This window comes from Mauremys mutica, chromosome 3 (genome assembly GCF_020497125.1).
Source record: "Mauremys mutica isolate MM-2020 ecotype Southern chromosome 3, ASM2049712v1, whole genome shotgun sequence".
NCBI classification, from domain to species: domain Eukaryota; kingdom Metazoa; phylum Chordata; order Testudines; family Geoemydidae; genus Mauremys; species Mauremys mutica.
This window is the reverse complement of record NC_059074.1, coordinates 128,227,355-128,245,911: the sequence shown is the minus strand read 5'-3', so window position 1 is coordinate 128,245,911 and position 18,557 is coordinate 128,227,355. Positions and strand designations below refer to the sequence as shown.

The following is an 18,557-nucleotide window of genomic DNA, read 5'->3' as shown; positions in this document are numbered from 1 at the left end:
GCTATCCCGTAGCTATCCCATAGTTCCCGCAGCCTCCCCCGCCCCTTGGCATTTCCGGGTTGAGATCCCAGTGCCTGATGGGGCAAAAATCATTGTCGCGGGTGGTTCTGGGTACAGCCTCACCCCTCCCTCCCTGAGCAGCAGACAACTGTTTTGCGCCTTTTTTTGCTTGGTGAACTGTGCAGACGCCATAGCACAGCAAGCATGGACCCTGCTCAGCTCCATACCGCAATCGTGAATGTTTTAAACACCTCACGCACTCTCGTGCAGTCTATGGTGAACCAGGACCTTCAATCCGAGGCGAGGAGGAGGCGGATACGGCAGCGCGGCGATGACAGTGATGAGGACGTAGACACAGAATTCTCTCAAACCGCGGGCCCCTGCGCTTTGGAGATCCTGATGGTAATGGGGCAGATTCTATCCATTGAACGCCGATTTTGGGCCCGGGAAACAAGCACTGACTGGTGGGACCGCATTGTGTTGCAGGTGTGGGACGATTCCCAGTGGCTGCGAAACTTTCGCATGCGTAAGGGCACTTTCATGGAACTTTGTGACTTGCTTGCCCCTGCCCTGAAACGCCATAATACCAAGATGAGAGCAGCCCTCACAGTAGAGAAGCGAGTGGCGATAGCCCTGTGGAAGCTTGCAACGCCAGACAGCTACCGGTCAGTCGGGAATCAATTTGGAGTTGGAAAATCTACTGTGGGGGCTGCTGTGATGCAAGTAGCCAAAGCAATCACTAAGCTGCTGCTACGAAAGATTGTGACTCTGGGAAACGTGCAGGCCATAGTGGATGGCTTTGCTGCACTGGGATTCCCTAACTGTGGGGGGGCGATAGATGGAACCCATATCCCTATCTTGGCACCGCAGCGCCAGGGCACCCAGTACGTAAACCGCAAGGGGTACTTTTCAATGGTGCTGCAAGCACTGGTAGATCACAAGGGACGTTTCACAAACATCCACGTGGGATGGCCAGGGAGGTTCATGACGCTCGCGTCTTCAGAAGCACTACTCTGTTTAAACGGCTGCAGCAAGGGAATTACTTCCCAGACCAGAAAATAACAGTTGGGGATGTTGAAATGCCTGTCGTTATCCTGGGGGACCCAGCCTACCCCTTGATGCCATGGCTCATGAAGCCATACACAGGCAGCCTGGACAGTGGTCAGGATCTGTTCAATTACAGGCTGAGCAAGTGCAGAATGGTGGTGGAATGTGCATTTGGCCATTTAAAGGCGCGCTGGCGGACATTACTGACTCGCTCAGACCTCAGCCAAACCAATGTCCCCTATGTTATTACTGCTTGCTGTATTCTCCACAATCTCTGTGAGAGTAAGGGGGAGACCTTTATGGCGGGGTGGGAGGCTGAGGCAAATCACCTGGCCGCTGATTACGCGCAGCCAGACACCAGGGAGATTAGAAGAGCACACCAGGAAGCGGTGCGCATCAGAGAAGCTTTGAAAACGAGCTTCATCAATGGCCAGGGTACAGTGTGACTGCTGTGTTTGTTGATGAACACCCAACCCCCTTGATTGACTCAGTCCCTGTAAGCAACTCCCCCTCCCCCTTCGAGTACAGCTTACTTATGCAAATAAAGTCACTCTCATTTAAAAAGCATGAATTCTTTATTGATTCATTATAAAAAGAGGGAGAGAAGTAAGGGTGTGGTTTGGGAGGAGGATAGGAGGGATGGAGAAGGCCATTTAAAAAAAAAATTCACAGTAACGACATCCTTCTGGTTGGGCTGTCCACGGGGGTGGAGTGGGCGGGTGCACGGAGCCTCCCCCCACGCGTTCTTACACGTCTGGGTGAGGAGGATGTAGAACATGGTGAGGGTTGAGGGTGGTTATACAGGGGCTGCAGCGGCACTCTGTGATCCTGCTGCCGTTCCTGAAGCTCCACAAGACGCCGGAGCATGTCAGTTTGATCACGCAGCAGCCCCAGAGTTGCATTCCGCACCGCTGATCTTCCTGCCGCCACCGCTGATTTTCCTGCCGGTCTTCCTGCCGCCACCTCTCATCTCGGTTGTCCCTCCTGTCCTCACATTCATCCCTCCTGTCCTCACGTTCACTGGCCTCTTTCCTGTAATTTGAAACCACGTCCTTCCACTCATTCAGATGAGCTCTTTCATTGCGTGTAACTTCCATAATATCCGAGAACATCTCATCTCGCGTCTTCTTTTTCCTCCGCCTTATCTGTGCTAGCCTTTGGGATGGAGGAGGGATGGTTGAAAAATTTGCAGCTGCATGAGGGAGATAAATATTTAGAAAGATACATTTTACAGAACAATGGTTATACTCTTTCACAGTGAACAGCACTATTCACCTAGCACGTGATTTCCCTACAAGGTCACATTTTTCATCTTAATAGTGAGTGCTTGCAGCTCTGGAGTTACAGATCTCACAGACACAGGTCCAGGCATCAGAATTCAGCTTCCATGCGGCCATGGTAAGCCACTGTCTTTCGGCTTCTGTAGTGATTTACCCCTCCCCCCCAACGCATGGCTAATACCACGCTAGCTCCCTGCTAATCAACAACCTTCCCACCCCCCCCACCCACTGCGTGTCTGGTAGCTGGGGGAAGATCGCCGGTGACCAAACACAGAAAAGATCATCGGCATTTCACTCCTCCCCTCCCCCCGCTTCGCTACGTGCAGGAAAGTTTTTTTTTTAAGCTGATGCAGTCCACGAACCCAGTAGAAAAATGGCCACCCCCCTTACTTAAATTCCTGATTTTTAACCAGGTTATCCTGAACGATATCACTTTGCTGAGGATAACAGAACAAGATAAAGAGCGGATGCTTCTTGAATGCCAGCAGTCACCGGGACCATACGCTGCTATGCTTTGCCACGCAATGATACCTGATTACTTGCTACATGCATGGCGTGGTAAAGTGTCCTACCATGGTGGGCGGAACAAGGCTGCCTTGCCCAGAAACCTTCTGCAAAGGCTTCTGGAGTACCTACAGGAGCGCTTCATCGAGATGTCCCTGGAGGATTTCCTCTCAATCCCCGGACATGTTAACAAACTTTTCTAAGTAACTATACTGTCTGCGAATGCATCCCAAGTCCTCAGGGCAAATCAATCATTAAAAAAGGCTTGCTTAAAAAACAATGTTTGCTATTTGCAAAGGTACACTCACCAGAGCTCCCTTCCATGGCGTCATTGTCTGGGATAGTGGCTTGTGAGGGCTGGGAGGACGGTAATTCCGTCAGGGTGATTAAAAGCTCCTGGCTGCTGGGGCTCACGGAGTGCTGTGTGCTCTCTGCTAGGTCTTCCTCCTCTTCTTCATCTTCATCTTCCCCGTCTGCATAATCCTCAGCCATGGCAGAGATTACAACCCCCACCTCGGAATCCACGATCAGGGGTGGGGTACTTGTGGCGCAGCCCCCTAAAATTGCATGCAGCTCAGCATAGAAGCGGCATGTTTTTCGACCTGCCCCGGACCTTCCGTTTGCTTCTTTGGTTTTCTGGTAGGCTTGTCTGAGCTCCTTAACTTTCACTCTGCACTGCACTGAGTCCCTGCTGTGGCCTTTATCCGTCATAGCCTTAGAAATTCTTTCAAATACTTTTTCATTTCGTCTTTTGGAATGCAGTTCTGTTAGCACTGAATCCTCTCCCCAGATAGCGATCAGATCCAGTCCATGCTGGGGCTCTTTTACGATTCTCAGGAGACTGCATTGTTAACTGTGCTGATGAGCTGTGCGTGGACACCTCTGCTGATGAGATCTCCACGCTGGGGAAGCAGGAAATGAATTTCAAAAGTTCGCGGGGCTTTTCCTGTCTACCTGGCCAGTGCATCCGAGTTCAGAATGCTGTCCAGAGCGGTCACTGGTGCACTGTGGGATACCGCCCGGAGGCCAATACCATCGATCAGCGGCCACACTAACCCTAATCCGATATGGTAATACCGATACTAGCGTTACTCCTCTCGTTAGGGAGGAGTACAGAAACCGGTTTAAAGAGCCATTAAAATCGATATAAGGTGCCTCCTAGTGTGGACGGTTGTGGCGTTAAATCAGTTTTACGCTCCTAAAACCGATTTAAACGCCTAGTGTAGACCAGGCTTGTGATGCTTTCTGCAGTTGAGGCCTGGCCACCATGGACACTGCACCTTGTTGCATACCACTATGATAGCTGAGAAGTTCGTGTTGGCGGGAAGAAGGGTGTACTTCCCTAGCTAATGTGGAAATTCCCTTTTCTGGTGATCCCACAGGATATGTCTATGCTGCACCACAGCTGGCTCATGCCAGCTGACTCAGGCTAAGGAGCTGTTTAATTGCTGTGTAGACATTTGGGCTTGGGCTGGAGTCCAGGCTCTAGGACTGTGCAAAGTAGGAGAGTCCCAGAGCTCGGGCTGCAGCCAGAGCCCAAAGGTCTACACTGCAATTAAACAGCACCTTAGCGTGAGTGCTAGTCAGCTGGCATGGGCCAGCCACAGGTGTCTAATTACAGTGTAGACCAGGGGTCGGCAACCTTTCAGAAGTGGTGTGCCGAGTCTTCAGTTATTCACTCTGATTTAAGGTTTCGCGTGCCAGTAATACATTTTAACATTTTTACAAGGTCTCTTTCTATAAGTCTATAATATATAACTAAACTATTGTATGTAAAGTAAATAATGTTTTTTAAATGTTTAAGAAATTAAATTAAAATGCAGAGCCCCCAGACCGGTGGCTAGGACCCGGGCAGTGTGAGTGCCAGTGAAAATCATCTTGCATGCTGCCTTCGGCACGCGTGCCATAGGTTGCCTACCCCTGGTGTAGACATACCTTCAGAGCTCAAGTTTGTGAGTCAGCAGATCACAAAGCAAAGGCTAACTTTTAAGCATTAAATAATTGTAAAAGTTTGGCTGAAAAGTATATACAACTCATCTCTTAACTAAGAAATCTTTCTTACAGAGAAAGGGCCCAGTTTCAAATGTGGACACAGTGGGTATCATATCAACACTTATACATGTTAAATGGTTATGCACATAATTACCTATTTTTAATGCCAAGTTATATTATTATTTGGACACTTTTTCATTTGAAAATAAAGCTTAAGTTTGCAGACTGTGTTAAAAAAGAAACATCAGATATTATATTTACCTTAAAGAGCTATGTCATCAGTTGCAGAATTTTATTCAGTTCCATTGCTAGGTATCATCTGTATTTCTAATAATAAACTGCATTATAGTCTCAAACATATTGTGGAAAGGGAAAATCCTGATTTTGTAGCTTTCCTAGGGCAAATTCTTTTCTCTGTATTAGATTTAAAAGTGTAAGCTGACTCTATATATGTTGTTAAGTGTTCTAGGGTTCCTGTTACTGAGTCAGCTTCAGTATACAAAACAGGAAATAGAATTACTGTATTACTACAATTTTATATTATGGAAAATGAGAGAGAATCTCAGCAGCAGCCAGGAAAGAGGCATTTGCAGGAAACAAAATTTAAAATTTCCTAGATCTTAGCCTAACCACATAGTCCCTCAGGAGAGAGACGGTGGACTTGAGGAGAGTTTTCCAAGAAGAAAACATTAAAGCATTAGTTCTGTACTTTGCCAAGCTTAGGAAATATTATAAAAGTAAAACATTTATACTTTTAAAACCACTGCCTAGATACAGCAGTGATTGGTGCAATATAATTCGTATAGGCAGACAGATAAAACTTACATTTGAGGCCTCAGAATTGGCTATCAACTGCTAACTAAAGTAAGGGAAGAAAATGAATCATGAGCTTCTGAGAAAGGAGATTTACAGAAACAATACTGGAGTTTAAGAGTTCTGCTTATAAATTTTTATTCTCTTGGAAATTTGAAGAACTTTAGCTAGAAATGTATGCTGTGCTGCTCACTTTAAGTATATTGTGGTTTTAGAGATGTTACTGGTTTTGGTGGTATTCTTCAGTTATCAGGGGTATTAATTATTTTTTATTTTTCCTATTATGGTTGTACCGACAGAGCTCAAGCAAGGATTAGGGGTTAGGGTGACCAGACAGCAAATGTGAAGAATGGGAACGGGGGTGGGGGGTAATAGGAGCCTATATAAGAAAAAGACCCAAAAATCAGGACTGTCCCTATAAAATCTGAACATCTGGTAACCCTAATTAGGGTCCCTTTGTAGGAGGCATTAGTTTAGCAAATAACACAAAGACAGGCTCTGCACTAAACACCTCTAAAACTGTAAGGGATTTTTAAAGCATGCCTACTTTATTTGGTCAGTGTTCTGGTGACATGTCTGATTAGATTGACACTTCCCTCGCCACACCAAAATGTGGACATGTATATAGGAGATCTGGGGACTACAGAATGTGAAGCTGTGCTTATATAGGGTGACCAGATAACAACTGTGAAAAAATGGGATGGAGGGTGGGGGGTAATAGGTGCCTATATAAGAAAAAGTCCAAAAAAACGGGATTGTCCCTTTAAAAACGGGACATCTGGTCACCCTATGCTTATAGATACTGATGAAATTTGTTTTATTATGCATGGAGCTGGCAGTGACACTTATGATTAAGGTTGCTGAACACTTTCAACTATAACTCCTATAAGGGTCTGGAACCTGGGGTTTGTGGTAACTGATGCCTCTATGTCACCAATGGGAGCCAAGTGAAGCAGCATCCAGTGCTTACTGCAGCAGTAGGCACTGCAGGAAGTACCACCTAAAGAGGCCAGAGTGACAGAACCCAGGGGATGCCTGATTGGGCCACACCAACAATTGAAACCAGGAAGCTGTCCCAGGGAGCCATCTGAGCAACAGTGCAGATGCTGGCTTGCTACAGACCTTGTCTTTTGCCACATCTTACTCCTGACTTCAACCCTGGCCCGGCTTGACCTTGGTACCTGTTTCCTGACTTGAGTTGGTAACTTGTCTCAACTCCTGCCTTTGACCCCAGCCCAGGGGACACTACTGGCCTGGTTATCTCCCTGCTGGCCTTTATGAGCCCCTTTTCAGTTGCTGATAACTTTGTCAAACCTTAACTGCTTGGTTGAAATTTGTTGTTTGCATCAGGCTGATTTCTTTTTCTTTTTTAAAATTTCATCTGAAGTGGTTCACTTGTTTCTGAGAATGAGACTTAGAGAAAAACCCATTCTTTTGCTAATGTTAAAAAAATCTTTACAGCCATTTGGAGAAGCTCTTTCACCTCCATTCTTTGCAGCAGATTTGAAATTTGGACTTTGAAATTGGCTGGGGAGGGAGGAGGTTGCCCTGAGGTCAGAGAGATGCCTATTATTATCATGTGAAAATCCACCAAGCTTTCAGAAAACTGTTATTTGGTAGAGGCTTACAGCTAATTTTTTCAGAATTCGCCTGACTGAGCAGGGCCGCTGGGGAGACATAGGACTTTTCCCCACAGTTGCTGCTTGCGCTGTGGCATTGAGCACCAGAGCTCAACAAAGGGTAGGTCCATACTTACCCGCCGGGTTGACGCGGAGAGTTCGACTTCTCGGAGTTCGAACTATCGCATCTAATCTAGACGCGATAGTTCAAACTCCGGACGCGCTCCTGTCGACTCCGGAACTCCACCACCGCGAATGGCGGTGGCGGAGTCGACGGGGGAGCCTCGGACTTCGATCCCGCGGCGTTAGGACGGGTAAGTCAGTCGAACTAAGGTAGTTCGACTTCAGCTACGCTATTCACGTAGCTGAAGTCGCGTACCTTAGTTCGACCCCGCCCCTAGTGTAGACCAGGCCTAAGAGAGTTTCTGTCTAGTGCTCTCAGGCAGCATGGAGGAGAGGAGGAAGCAGCTTGATTCAAAGGGAGAGGAATGAGAAGCAGGGTAGACAGCAAAGACAAGAGGGACAAAGCCAAGCCAGGAGCAGTAGGAACAGAGCAGCAGAGGGTCAGTTTGAAAGCACAGAATGTAAGAAATCAAAGTGTACAGAAGCTCTTTTCAAACAAAGGTTTAGCCTATTCAGCACAGTCTTCAACCCTCCTAGCCAAGAAGTATTAAGTAATTTCCCATTTGAATAAACCTGCTTCTCCTCAAAGAAGAACCTTCACCATTTTCCCTCTTTCTCTTGCTGTCTTCACACACAGCCTTAGAGAAGAAAGGACCGATACACATACATTAAGTGCACACATACCCTTTCACACTCCAGTTTTACTGAAAGTGTTCTGCAAACCTAAAGTAAAAGCAAACACAAATAGGTGTGTGGTTATGGGTGCAGGAAACTTGTTTGGAAACTAATGGCACTAATGATTTTTACTTTTGGCTGACCCTTGAACAAAGATGGAAAGGAAATATCAATATCTACTGAATCAGTATTTTTATTACAAGAAATTAGTTCTAATATGAAAAAAAGGGATTGACTTTGGCTAGAGTCTGTAGCAGACTATAGGCACACATGCATTTTGGGTATTTTGGAATACTTCCTTGCCTGCTCCAATTTCTATTTTATGACATTTGGTTTGCAGAAAATCTGTTCCATTTCTATAGTTGAATTCATATTCAACACTTTTCACAGTCATTGGTGTTATGGTATCATTTATTATTCATTTACTTTTTCTAAAAATATAGTGTGTTAAAATCACCTATGTGAAAGTAGTAAGGATAGAGTATTAAAACAGTTTGTGACTTTGAAACTGTGGTAAAACTAGAATTGTGGCAGACTCGAATAGAATTTATTGATGTTGGATTTACTCCTTTCCTTCGCAGTGCCTGAATGCAGCTTGTTTAAAAATAAAGGAAATCATATTTAATAATTAAAGTTAAGAATAACTTATTGAAAGGTTCTTCTTGGATCCCACACCAAGTTGAGGGTTTGATTCAAAAGTTCATTGAAAAATTGGAAGCTGTTTCTGTACATTATGTTTGTCCTGGTAATGTGTTTTCTTATTTGTGACAAACTTATTGTGCACATGCTGTAATATTCCTGGTAAAATATATCCCAGTACTTAGTATTAGCTACATGGACACTCAGACAGCGCCACATGTTGTAATGGCTTCCATGTTGAAACAATTAGTGACTTGCTTCAAAAACTGCCTCAATATTAGACACAAGCTATAACCTTCCATAAAAGCTTACTGCACAATAATAGTCTCATGCAGAAAATCCATAAACAGTCTGCAGACTTCAAAAGTGGGTGGCAGAGGAGGAAAGTATTGTCTAGAGAAATTCAAGAGGAGTCAGGGCAAGGGCAAATTAATACATACACTATTGTGGAAAAGCAAAGTAAGTTGCTACTGAAACCTTAAAGTTGCATTAACTTACAATCAGCAAATCTTCGCTGTGTTGTGGCAAAATAAAAATGTATTATTGCTGTTTAAGCACAAAGCATACAGGGGTCTTCTGCAGAAAGGGGCGTGTGCATGTTTGAGTGGAGTGGGGTTAGACGCAATGGGCTTGAGAGAGTTTGCTGCATGTTTCCATGTGCCATGTCTCCTTTCTGCAGATTCTCCCATATATGTAGCAGTGCAGTGCTTCAGATATTCCTTAATGTAGGGATCAATTGCACTTTCCTGCTGGAAAACCTTCAATGGGAGCCTAAAGGGGAGAACACCTCTGCAAAAATTCAGCTCACTCAGTTTTATCCCCAGTTGATCTGTTGGACTGGGTCAAGATTTTCTTTATAAAACAGACTACAGAAGCAGCGCCCCCACCCCATCCCTTCAGTTCCTGGGATATGTCCTGATTCCGGGATATGAATGAGAGGCCCTATACATTAACACCATCTCTGTATCTCTGGCAGCCGGCCCTTTGCTACGCCATTTTATTTAGATGCTTAACTTTAAGCACCCTCATTTGAAAATTTGTGTCAAGCTCTCTTTTCCATTTGTAAAATGGAGATAATATCCACCTGTGTAGAGAATGATTTGTGATTTTTTGGGGGGAAGAAAAGTGCTAAGTAAGCACTAAATATTAGGTCTGTCAATTAATCGCCATTAACTCACGCAATTAACTAAAAAAAATTACTCACAATTAATTGCACTGTTAAACAATAGAATACCAATGGAAATTTATTAAATATTTTGGATGTTTCCTACATTTTCAAATATATTGATTTCAGTTACAACACAGAATATAAAGTGTACAGTGCTTACTTTATATTTTTATTACACATATTTGTACTGTAAAAAACAAATGAAATAGTATTTTTCAATTTAGTACAAGTACTGTTGTGCAATCTCTTTATCATGAAAGTTGAATTTACAAATGTAGAATTATGTACAAAAAAAACTGCATTCAAAAATAAAACAATATAAAACCTTAGAGCCTACAAATCCACTTAATCCTATTTCAGCCAATCGCTCAGACAAACAAGTTTGTTTACATTGACGGGAGATATTGCTGCCCGCTTCTTGTTTACCCATCATCAGCGTGGACGCATGTTCTCTGGAATGGTGCTTGAAGCATGAAAGGACATAAGAATCTTTAGCGCATCTGGCACGTAAATATCTTGCTGCGCCGGCTACAACAATGCCATGTGAACGCCTGTTTTCACTTTCAGGTGACGTAAACAAGAAATGGGCTGCAATATCCCCTGCAAATTGTAATCAAACTTTGTCCGGGTGATTGGCTGAAGTAGGACTGAGTGGACTTGCAGGCTCTAAAATTTTACATTGCATTAAAAATAAAACAAAACAATGTAAAATTTTAGAGCCTGCAAGTCCACTCAGTCCTACTTCAGCCAATCACCCGGACAAAGTTTGGTTACAATTTGCAGGGGATAATGCAGCCCATTTCTTGTTTACGTCACCTGAAAGTGAAAACAGGCGTTCACATGGCACTGTTGTAGCCGGCGCAGCAAGATATTTACGTGCCAGATGCGCTAAAGATTCTTATGTCCTTTCATGCTTCAAGCACCATTCCAGAGAACATGCGTCCACGCTGATGATGGGTAAACAAGAAGCGGGCAGCAATATCTCCCGTCAATGTAAACAAACTTGTTTGTCTGAGCGATTGGCTGAAATAGGATTAAGTGGATTTGTAGGCTCTAAAGTTTTATATTGTTTTGTTTTATTTTTAATGCAGTTTCTTTGTACATAATTCTACATTTGCAAGTTCAACTTTCATGATAAAGAGATTGCACAACAGTACTTGTATTAGGTGAATTGAAAAAATACTATTTCTTTTGTTTTTTTTACAGTGCAAAAACTTGTGTTGTAATTGAAATCAATATATTTGAAAATGTAGAAAACATCCAAATATATTTAAATAAATGGTATTCTATTATTGTTTAACAGTATGATTCATCGCTATTAATCACAATTAAGCTTTTAATTGCTTGACAGCCCTACTAAATATATATTATACTTTCAGTTCTGCATAAACAAGAGACACTAAGTTCTACACCGGTTTACCCTGTGCAAACATTTTAAACAATGAGATTAACAAGGTGTAGCACAGAATTTAGCCCAGAAAAGTCTCAAACAATGTATATCTTTCTTGAATTCAACTATGAAAGGCACTGCATGTCAAAGTAATGTATTTGTATAGTTGGAAGGGCTATCCATTTACTGGTTGGCACTAGTCCACAGGATTTATGGAGGTCAACTACCAAGTGATTTATTTATTTCTAGAATATTTAGAAGTAAAATAACCATGGCAGTGTTACTTTAATACTAACTTTGTCTCTACCCCACCCCCAGTCCTCAGGATGAAATTGACAGGTGTTGTTTTAACAAAAAACAGTTCTGCTGATTTTAAGATTTAAAACAAATCTTTACTTCACTTTTGCACTATAGGAAAAGAGTTATAATTATGTACAACTTTCTGACTGCCAAAATATATAATTTTCCTTCCAGGTTGATGATTAGCTGCAGATATTAAAATATACACCAATTAGGACATAAATGAAAATGTGGCCGCTGATGATATTTAATGGCTATCCTTCAACTTCTGCTTTTGAAACCACAAGATAAATGTGAAAATAAATGCATTTAATAGTTGGATTTCGGGATCCTTTTGTGAAATTTCTGGTTTTGGTAAATTAAGGATTTTAAAACTGAAAAGTCTGTATGATCTGTTTTACTCTGCTTACCTGTTATTTATGAAGGAAAGGAGTATCTGCACACCACAGAAAGTATGGGAGCAAAGACATCTTAAGATGACAACTTCCACAACATAAAATGTAGCTTCATACTGAAGATGTTCTCCGCAAAACCTGATCTTTGTTACTCATGGAAGCTTTGGATAGTCCCAGTCCAATGAATTTGTGAAAACTAGGCTTGAAAGAATTACAGTAGAACCTCAGAGTTACGAACACCTCGAGAATGGAAGTTGTTTGTAACTCTGAACAAAATGTTATGGTTGTTCTTTCAAAAGTTTACTACTGAACATTGACTTAATAAAGTTTGAAACATTACTGTGAAGAAGAAAAATGCTGCTTTCCCTTTGTTTTTTTAGTAGTTTATGTTTAACACAGTACTGTACTGTATTTGCTGCTGCTTTTTTTGTCTCTGCTCCTGCCTGATTGTGTACTTCAGGTTCCAAATGAGGTGTGTGGTTGGCTGGTCAGTTCGCAACTCTGGTCTCATAACTCTGAGGTTCTACTGTAGATTTTTATCTGTGTCAGTAAATGTCAGTTTTACCATACATACAAACTGACATTTCCATTGATAACAATTGAAATTTACAGATAGGCAAAGAAAAAAATGCTGCTGGAGAACTTGAGTCAAAATCCAGTGATTTAGACTTTTGAGTTAGTCTTGTTACAAATGGACTAGTGAATGAATAGTAAAAACAGGTCTGATTTGTTAATTTAAGGATATTTACTTTATATATTTTGACATGTGATGTTGACAATTTGTGTTTAATGGTTTATAAAGTTGTTGAATCGGTCATTAAACAATGATTTACCCCTTAATTTCCCACAACTGTGAAAAATCAAACCAATACAACTAAAAATTGCTTAAAAGTAAACATTGACATCAGTCAAAATTCTAAAAAATGAATTCTACCAGGCCTGGTCATAACTTACTGTAAGTCAAATTCTGCCAGCCTAACTCATGCTCAGTAGCACCTTGTTCTGTAAATAGTCTCATTGAGTCAAATGGGATTACTCATGGACTTTGTGCCCTTAATTCAACCCTCCTGTGCATATATATTATGAGACCATCTTTAATGATCACATATTAGTGGCCCCGTGTGTTAATTTTCTGCAAATCATCCAAACCATGTGGTGAGTACAGAATATATCACTTCCCCAGGGGCTTTCCTATGGCATTCATCACTGTATTATCTGAGTGCTTCTCAAACATTAATGAATTTAATGAGGTGATATTATTATTTCCCTTTTACAGAGGGTGATTGAGGTATGGTGCGATTAAGCCTGAAATTATCAAGTATCAACTAATTGGGGTGTTCAAGCTGAAACTTTCCAAAAGAAATAAATTCCAACCCGAGGCAGGAGCCTGGCATGGAAAATTTCATCTCTAATGGCTGCAGTTGGGCAAAGTTATAAACCACTCAAGACAGGGATTTATGATAGTTAAGGTTGCCTAACACTACCCGTGTGCATCACTGCCAGCTCTCTCTCTAATACTTTCATGTAGTTTTAAAGGAGAAATATTCCTTCTTAGCTCAAATCTTGTGAAAGGTGATTTATATGCTGTACAGTGGAATGAGTAGTCTATTCTTGTAACGATGTTTATTAATACAAAGAAAGCTAATGTACAAGATTAACAGCTAATAGTTATCAATACATTATTGGACAATGTTAATGCTTCTATATTTATGGTAGGGACTCATAGGGCTAGTCTACACTTACCGTCCGGGTCGACGTGGTGAGTTCGACTTCTCGGAGTTCAAACTATTGTGTCTGATCTAGACGCGATAGTTCGAACTCCGGAAGCGCCGCGGTCGACTCCGGTACTCCACCACTGCAAAAGGCGGTGGCGGAGTTGACCTTGGAGCCGCGGACTTCGATCCCGCGGCGTCTGGACGGGTAAGTAGTTCAAACTAGGGTACTTCGAGTTCAGCTACGCTATTCACGTAGCTGAACTTGCGTACCCTAATTCGACCCCCGCCCTTAGTGTAGACCTGCCCATAGATTTTAAGGTCAGAAGGGACCATTGATCATCTAGTCTATCCTCCTGAACATTGCAGGCCACAGAACCTTACCCACTCCTGAAATAGCCCCCTAACCTCTGGCTGAGTTACTGAAGTCCTCAAATCATGGTTTAAAGACTTCAAGCTACCGAGAACTCACCATTTACACTAGTTTAAACCCGCAAGTGACCTGTGCCCCATGCTGCAGAGGAAGGCAACCCTTCCTCCCCCCCATGGGTTCTCAGCCAATCTGACCTGGGAGGAAATTCCTTTCCGACCCCAAATATAGTGATCAGTTAGACACTGAGCATGTGGGCAACACCCACCAGGCAGATACCTGGGAAAGAATTATTTGTAATAACTCAGAGCCCTCCCTATCTAGTGTCCTGTCACCAGCAGTTTGGGGATTTTTACAAATTTTTCAGTCAGAGAAGTGACATTTTGCATAAGTGCCACATTGGTGCTGCACTGGGGACTGGAGAATAGAGAAGCTGCTCACAGGAACTCTAGATCCCCTGGATGATGCAGCTCTAAGCTCCATTGTAGCTACATGGGAGTGCAGGGCAGTTGTCGGCTGATGCTGAAGGGAGATTATTGCATGAATATACTGAACCACAGCCCCATGTAAAGGGAATGCAGAAGAATAGGATGCATAGATGCTCCAGGCTCTGTACCTGAATTTGGGTGAGGATTTTATTCTCACCAGCATTTCTGTATTTCCCGCATGCAAAGACCTTTTACTCTGGCTTTGAGGGACCTGTGTCCCTACCTAAAAGAGCCTAAATTTGATATTATAATGTCTTTTAAAAAAATAAACTAAGTATTGTTACAACAAAGTCTGCCTATTCAGGAAGGCTTTCTTATCCTAGGCTCCAAAACGCTTTCATGAGTTCCATGTTCATCAGCACAACCGCAGAGACATAGTGAAAAAGGAACATTCAACTTTTTGAATTACTGTAAAGCCTACTCAGATTGTGGTTTCACTCATACAGTGTTTTCTCAGATACCATTACAATGTATTTTCTTCTACATTTTCTTTGCTGTATGCTAAATCAGTTTTACTCAATGTTCTGTGTATTCCTTATACATTGTCTTTTTATGTGCTTTGAATATAAATACCAGACAACTGTATGCCACATCTACTTCCTTTCTTCTTACCAGCTGAATGGTACAGTAGAGCAGAATCATGCGTTGGCATCTGATTCCTTAAAATCGTTCTGCATACAAAAATACAGGATTTATTTTCAATACATTTAACTCAATTAAGCAAAACAAAAGAACTAATGTTAGAAGTTTAAGAGCCTGATCCAAATCCCTTTGATGTCAGTCGGCTTTAGATTCAGCCCTTAGTGCATTTCTGCTTTGGTACCATTTCATCAGTTAAAAGCTTGCAAACAGTAATTTTTTTTCTACTAAATCTACCTTTTCATGTTTGGCTGACATACATTTCCCTTCCTCACACACTCTCCTGAAACTTTTTTTTTGTCAATTCCTTATCAGTGCATTTGTGTCACTAATTATTTAGCCATTCCACGTTATTGAGAACAGTGTGTCAGCTGACAGCTGCTAAGAACCATGAACAGAGAGAAGACAATATTGTTTTAATGTGGCTGACAAACAAATAGCAGCTTTTTAATCATAGACATTAAGATGGTAGGGCTTTTTAACACTTTTTATGCAAAAAGTAGATATTTAGATTTTGAAGAACATCTTTATAGAAAAATAACCTGTTTAAGAAAGGTCTTACTTGGCATGATTTCAGTGTCTACTTGAAACACATCCATAGACCATTTTCCCTCCCAAGGAAAAAGTTAGAATTGCTCTTTTTCTAACCATTTTTCCATTAGGATACTTTAAAAGCTAACATTTGCTAAATCATTCTTGGTATTATAAAAAGTCACATCTATAGAATGTCAGATCTATAGAATTTATATCTGCCTGGCTATTGTGAAGTATTTACTATAGCTAAAACTTGTTAGCCAGAATGCGAATTCCTATCAAGCTATACTTTAAAGTGTTCAGTAGAAGTCTTCTTAAAATGAAAATTTAAACTCTTGTTGTCTTTTAGGCTTACATATATGAGATGCGTTCGAGTACCTTTTCCCATAAATTGGCAGGACACACGGAATCAGTGATCAATGTGGCTTTTAGTCCCTCGTCTCCACAGGTACACTTTTTCTCCCTTTCTTTCTTGTTGTCATTTAAATGTATACAAGCTTCATGGTAAATGCCCTTGATGGCAGTGAAACATTTTCTCTACCTTGTCCATCTGTATGATCTGAGTGGCATACAATGGATTGTAATTATTATTATGAGTGTTCACATTTGTCTTTGTTATACACTAGCATTCATAATGAATTGAGTGTCTCATATAAATAATTTAAACTGATTTGGAAAGAGCTCATCTTCTGTATAGTTTACTTGAATTCAGCCTGCCTTCCAGCATCAGTTTATGTAGTCTGAAATGTACTGGTATTGGAAGTTGAAAAGATAGCAGAGGAGGCAAGATTGAGGCTACTGTTGGCTCTCCGCTTCTCTTTATCCACAGCCCTCCAATAAGTGTTCTCCCTATGTCAATCCTGCTGCTGTTCTTAGCTGTCTTCCACCTGTGTTTCCTGGGTCGGAGGTAAATGAGGGTGAACCATTAAAGAATGTATGCTCCCCCAGTATTTCTGCTGCTTGTTTTGAGGAGATATTTTTTGAGAAACAAATTTTGCGAGGCTGAAGGCTATTTTTATTAACCGTAGAGAACATAACTCATGTGACGTGTCAGCAGAACATTTTTAATTCACATTTTATAATTATTCCTGAGTAGGTGCTTGAGGTTGGCAAAGTTCAAGTGGTGGTACTAAACTTCTCCTCCCCCAGATATCAGTTTAAATAGATCTCCTATGCTTAATATATGCAGTATTCCCTTGTACTTTCCTTTACTTATTATAGGCAACATACTGAAATTAAAAAATGGAAACTTTTACTTAGTTATCTACAGCAAATGTCAAGAACTGTAGCTGAAGATACTTTTCTAGAATACTTGCTTTGCAGGTTTTCCATTTCTCATCCTCCTTTCTTCTTTCCTCCTTTTACAGAAGGAGAAATATTGTTTGAAATCTCATTGTAAAAGAAGTGACCTTTGAATAGTTTATAGATGGGTTAAAAATAGAGAGACAAAAAGTGAGCATCCTAGGCGGGTTCTAGCTACATTTATTTCTAGTAATGAGCTGATGCAATAGCAGAGGGAGAAAGGATTTCTTGGAAGAGGTGATTCCATGCACAGACATCCTTAAAATTGGTTCTAACCATATTGCCGTCCCCCAGTAATATGCTTGCAAAATGTCTTTGTCAGATGTTGTGACTCCTTATCCACAACAAACAAAACACACACACACACACCTTTTATCTGGTTACATTTTGCCTTTGCAATGTTTAAAAACAAACAAACAAAAAAAAACCCCCAACCAAATATTTGTTACAACAAAGCTAAAGCTTAGTTATAATAACAAACTCCAAGATTATGAAAAGATGGTGCAGCAAGTCTAGGTTAGTGTCAGGATGAAAATAATACTAATGAATTCAATAATACCTGAATTGTACATTTTAATATTTCTGGTAGCATGTTATCCTTCACCAGTTTATCTACGGCAGCAGTTCTCAAACTGTGTGGCAGGACTCCAAAGTGGGTCATGACCCTGTTTTAATGGGGTCACCAGGGCTGGCGTTAGACTTGCTGGAGTCGTGTAATCATTTTTGTTGTCAGAAGGAGGTTGCGGTGCATTGAAGTTTGCGAAACCCTGATCTAGGATTATGCTCTTAATATAGGAGAAATTTGCATTACAAGAAATTTAAGTTGTTTCTGGACTTATTTTCAAGGATTAAAATTGTCCTTTAAACTAAGTGTTTTTGCAGTGCCTAGCATAATGGAGTTTTGATCCTGATTTGGCAAGTGCTACATTAATACAAACTGCTAATGTCTACGGTTAATCTTTGATGGATTGTCTCATTTTTATGTTTGATCCTTTCTATGGAATTTATTGGACTATTTAATGGAGTAATTGTTTAACACTTTCCATTTTTTCTATATACAAATAAATGACTGCAATTCTTATATAGCTAGCCTCGTCCTTTATACTGTACCGCATCAATACTTAGATATCCTTTTTCTGGGACTCCAGATATCTGGATTTTGTCCTATTCCCAGCTCTGCCACAGACTTCCTGGTGGATCTCAGGCAATTTACATACTTGCTTTGTATGCCTCAGTTACCCGTCATTGAAATGGGAAGAATACATCACTCTCTGAGCAGTGTCTCTAGAAAAGTGCTAGTATTTGAGTGCTAGAACATAGTTAGAGAAATATTAGGGTCATGGATTTTACTTTCTTTATTTTATAATCTGAAGGGGCAAAAAAGATTTACCTGCTAATGTATGACTTAAAGTGCAGGTATAATTGCTATGAATAATTCTGTAATAGCTGTAAAGGTGGTATCTGTAGATGAATGTATTATGGAGACAGGTGTCATCACACTTGATGTCTCACCAGTCCATACACTATGCATTTTTGTGTTCTTGAATATGCATGTGCCTCAGTTGTA

General features: G+C 41.3%; 1 protein-coding gene across 15 annotated transcripts in view; it reads left to right on the top strand.

The window, feature by feature from the left end:
• Positions 1-18,557, top strand: part of WDR27 (WD repeat domain 27) — a 227,850-nt gene that overhangs the window by 112,106 nt on the left and 97,187 nt on the right. For 14 of the 15 annotated variants that reach the window (XM_045008729.1, XM_045008728.1, XM_045008730.1 and 11 more), the window contains exon 24: positions 16,038-16,136. The exons of the other annotated variant lie outside the window; for it this stretch is intronic. In XM_045008729.1, coding sequence (XP_044864664.1) covers positions 16,038-16,136 — 99 coding nt within the window. The remainder of the gene's footprint in view (positions 1-16,037; positions 16,137-18,557) is intronic. 15 annotated transcript variants of the gene reach the window in all.